Source organism: Pieris brassicae, chromosome 3, assembly GCF_905147105.1.
Source record: "Pieris brassicae chromosome 3, ilPieBrab1.1, whole genome shotgun sequence".
Taxonomy (NCBI): domain Eukaryota; kingdom Metazoa; phylum Arthropoda; class Insecta; order Lepidoptera; family Pieridae; genus Pieris; species Pieris brassicae.
The window spans coordinates 1,984,131-1,987,734 of NC_059667.1; the positions used below are offsets into that span (position 1 = coordinate 1,984,131).

General features: G+C 35.8%; 1 protein-coding gene across 1 annotated transcript; it reads left to right on the plus strand.

Annotated features, from left to right (window-relative positions):
• Window positions 1–377: 377 nt before the first annotated feature.
• Window positions 378–1,451, plus strand: LOC123707463 (cuticle protein 16.5-like). The gene is made up of 2 exons (XM_045657522.1): window positions 378–457; window positions 558–1,451. Exons 1-2 carry the CDS (start codon window positions 446–448, stop codon window positions 1,356–1,358), a joined length of 813 nt encoding a protein of 270 aa, XP_045513478.1. The 5' UTR covers window positions 378–445; the 3' UTR covers window positions 1,359–1,451.
• Window positions 1,452–3,604: the final 2,153 nt, after the last annotated feature.

Sequence of the window (3,604 nt, forward strand, 5' to 3'; positions counted from 1 at the left end):
AAATAAAAGGCTATCATAATTAATTTAACTATGAATCTATTTTTGTTAAACCGCAATTTAAGTGAACTTAACATGAAGGATTTCGAAAAATCTTTTTTTGCTTTCATATGTCACTTGTCGCGTCAAAACCTGTACATGTCTTGCAAACAACACATAATTTTGTAGAAAAAACTGTCATAATTCCATAGTAAAACAATAAAAAGTTGATCCCATAAATTTCCACCTGCATCAATCATTTATGAGTCCAAAGAAAGGCATCTTAATTGATACAAATTATCATTTCTTTGTACTTTCCAGAGTACACGGCCTTGTGTTTCCGGATACATCGACATTATCATGTACATGTAGTTTAAAATATCAAAAGACCACGCCCGCAGATTCGTATAAAAGCTCCTGTTTAGATTCATCAGTATTCACTTGACGAGATTCACTTGAACACTCAGCAATGGCAGCAAAGGTGTGGAATTAAAACTTGAATATTAAATACACATTACAGTGTCAACTTGTTTGTACGCGCCGGTGTTTGATATTTGTGATTAATAGTGGTTTTTTTCCAGGTTGTAGTTCTTACCGCTCTGGTGGCGTTAGCCCACGCATCAGTTGTACCAGTAGCGAAAGTAGACAACGATTACACCAGCTTCGCATACGACGTAGCTGATCCCTACACCGGTGACTTCAAGAGCCAAGTGGAGACCAGGTCTGGAGGTCTCGTTCAGGGCCAATACTCTCTTCTCGATGCTGATGGCACCAAGCGTACCGTAGACTACACAGCCGATGATGTCAATGGATTCAACGCTGTTGTACGCAAGGACCCAGCTGTGATCACTGAAACTGTTGCCGCCCCAGCCGCCGTTGTTGCACCAGCCGTTGCTCCAGCTGTTGTTGAGGCTCGCGTTGGCTCAGCGGTTGTTTCTGCTGCTCCCGCTGTGGTTGCGTCTGCCCCCGCCGTCGTCGCATCTGCCCCTACCGTCGTTGCTTCCGCCCCAGCTCTTGTAGCTAAGACTGTCGCTCCTACATACTACGCTGCCGCTGCTCCATCTTTGGTAGCGACCAGGTCTTACGCTCCCTCGGTTTACGCTTCAGCTCCCTCAGTTTACACTTCTGCTCCCTCAGTTTACGCTTCAGCTCCCTCGGTTTACGCTTCAGCACCCTCAGTTTACGCTTCCGCTCCCGGTTTCACCCGCACCTACTCATACGCTGCGTCTGCTCCCGTGGTATCTCACTCTGCCCCAGCTATCGCTGGATCCTACGCACCTTACCTGACTCGCTACGCACCTACCCTGTACTCAGGCAACTCTTACTTGGCTCCTGCCCAGTACGCCCGTTACGCTTCTCCTTACTACTCCACTTACTGGTAAACGATAATCGATTATATTGAACCAAATGTTACTCGTGTAGTGTAAATAGTATGTTGTACATAAACATCTGTTAAATAAACGACATATAAATTATTTATTTGTTTAATTTCACATTTTTATTACATATATAAAAACCAAAACCAATTAAGTATACCTATGAAATAACAACGTCAAACGAATACAGCTTTAAGAAAAGCAACTAAGGTGACAGATGTTACAATAAAAATAAATAAACATAAGTGGAAATGGGTAAGGCACTGGAGGAACTGAAAAGTGGAGCAAAAAAGTATTAAACTGCTGCCCAAGGTATATCGAACAAACTATCGAAAAGAGGAAGACAACTGAGACGGTGTATAGACCAAATTAAAGAGTCCGTATGTGCATGACAGAGAGTGGCACAGTGCAGAGAGAAATGGAGGAGGCCTTTGTTAGAAAAGGGCACACAGAAGACACTAAAAGAAGATGGAAATAGAAACGTGTTTTAATGTAAAAGTATCAGAATTAAAATACTAATATTATTATTATGAAATAACAGAAGATACTGTATAAGCGTAAGGTCCTTGGGTAGAATGCCTGGCGAACCCCGAGGGCCCATCTTAAGGGCGTGTGAAGGGTTGAGGTGTTTTTAGTGGGTCGGGTCTCGCTACCCCTCTGAACAGCAGAGGGATTTGAGTGTAGACCCAGCCCCACAGTCCCCGCGTCAAGCTCGATATCCTTGGCGCGGGCCTGCGCAAGCGCATATTCACCTCATAAAAAAATAATAATAAGCGTAAGGTAATCCAAATCAAAAGTTATAATTATATTTTAGTATTTTTTGTTATTTAGGATGACATTAATCATAAGCTCAATAGACTTATCAATCTTATTAAATATTTAATATTGCGTAATTAACTTCTAGCTATTTATTCGACATTCAATTAAGCGCAAATAATTTTATAGCTCTTTAACTAATTTGTTTATGCACAAAATATTACTTTATTATAATTTTAATGAATAATATAAGAGAAATCTAGTTCAGATATCTGGACAACGTATGGATACCCATTTGGTTAGTAATTAAGTTCGAGATTCTCAATGGTTGAACTTTGAATAGGTTTAAAACAAAGATGGGTACCTATTTGCCACACGAAAGTTTGGTCTGTGACACTTTATATATATATATATATAGTCATACTCATGTAAAATCAAGTTAAGTCAAATTAAGCGCTAAATATGTTGCGCAGTTCAAAACTCGAAGACGGCTGGACCAATTCGAGTAATCTTTATATTTATTGATGTGAAACTTACATGAACTCACATATACATATATTATTATATTTCGAAAAATGATCTACTATAGCAACTTTACAGAAATTGGTTAAATATACTTAAATTAGATAAAGTTTAACAAAAGGCTTATATAATCATAGACATGAACACAAATAAAACAATTATTTAATTTTACCTTATTACTACTAAGATTATTTATTTAGAATTATTACTATCATTGTTATCGTTATTATATATTTTTATTATTAATTGAGGCTATTATGGAGAGATATAATTGAAAAATTACACCGAAATGCCTAAAAACCAGTTTAAAAATCATATTAAAGCAAAACGAAGTTAGCAATATTGTTTGATTATTACATACCTTATTCCTTTTTTTTCCATATTTTTTTATTATTTTTCTTTTTTAATTATTATTATTAATTGGTGTGATCGTTAGTAATAAATGTAATGTCTGTCTGATTGTCTTAATTAGCATCCTGACGGTTAATTTATACTATTTAACGAATTTCTTAATATATTTATCCGTTATTCATAGAGATTAGAAACTTGATGATATTTAACAGACAAGTGAAACTTGTTATAATCTAAATGACTCATTTAATTATTTCCTAAGGCCTTCAGTGTTTCCTTCGCTTTTGTATAAGTTATAAAATAATTTATCACCTATAGTGAGAATAAAGATTATAAAAAATAAAGGGCATTATTATAATACAATGTATGATTGGAATTTGTAATCGATAGTTATAAGCATTATTTATGCATTTTTAAACTAGTTTTCTATAAAGTTAGCAAGTTGTTTGTATATGATATATATTTATTTACTTCGTATAATATTGTATATTATATGATATATGTCTACTAATTTACCGTAGATTCCATCCATTTTAGCTTACGTTTACCGTATAACTAACACACACACACACATAGGATTTTGCAAGGGATTTTTTATACACGTTATTGAAGTACATGATATC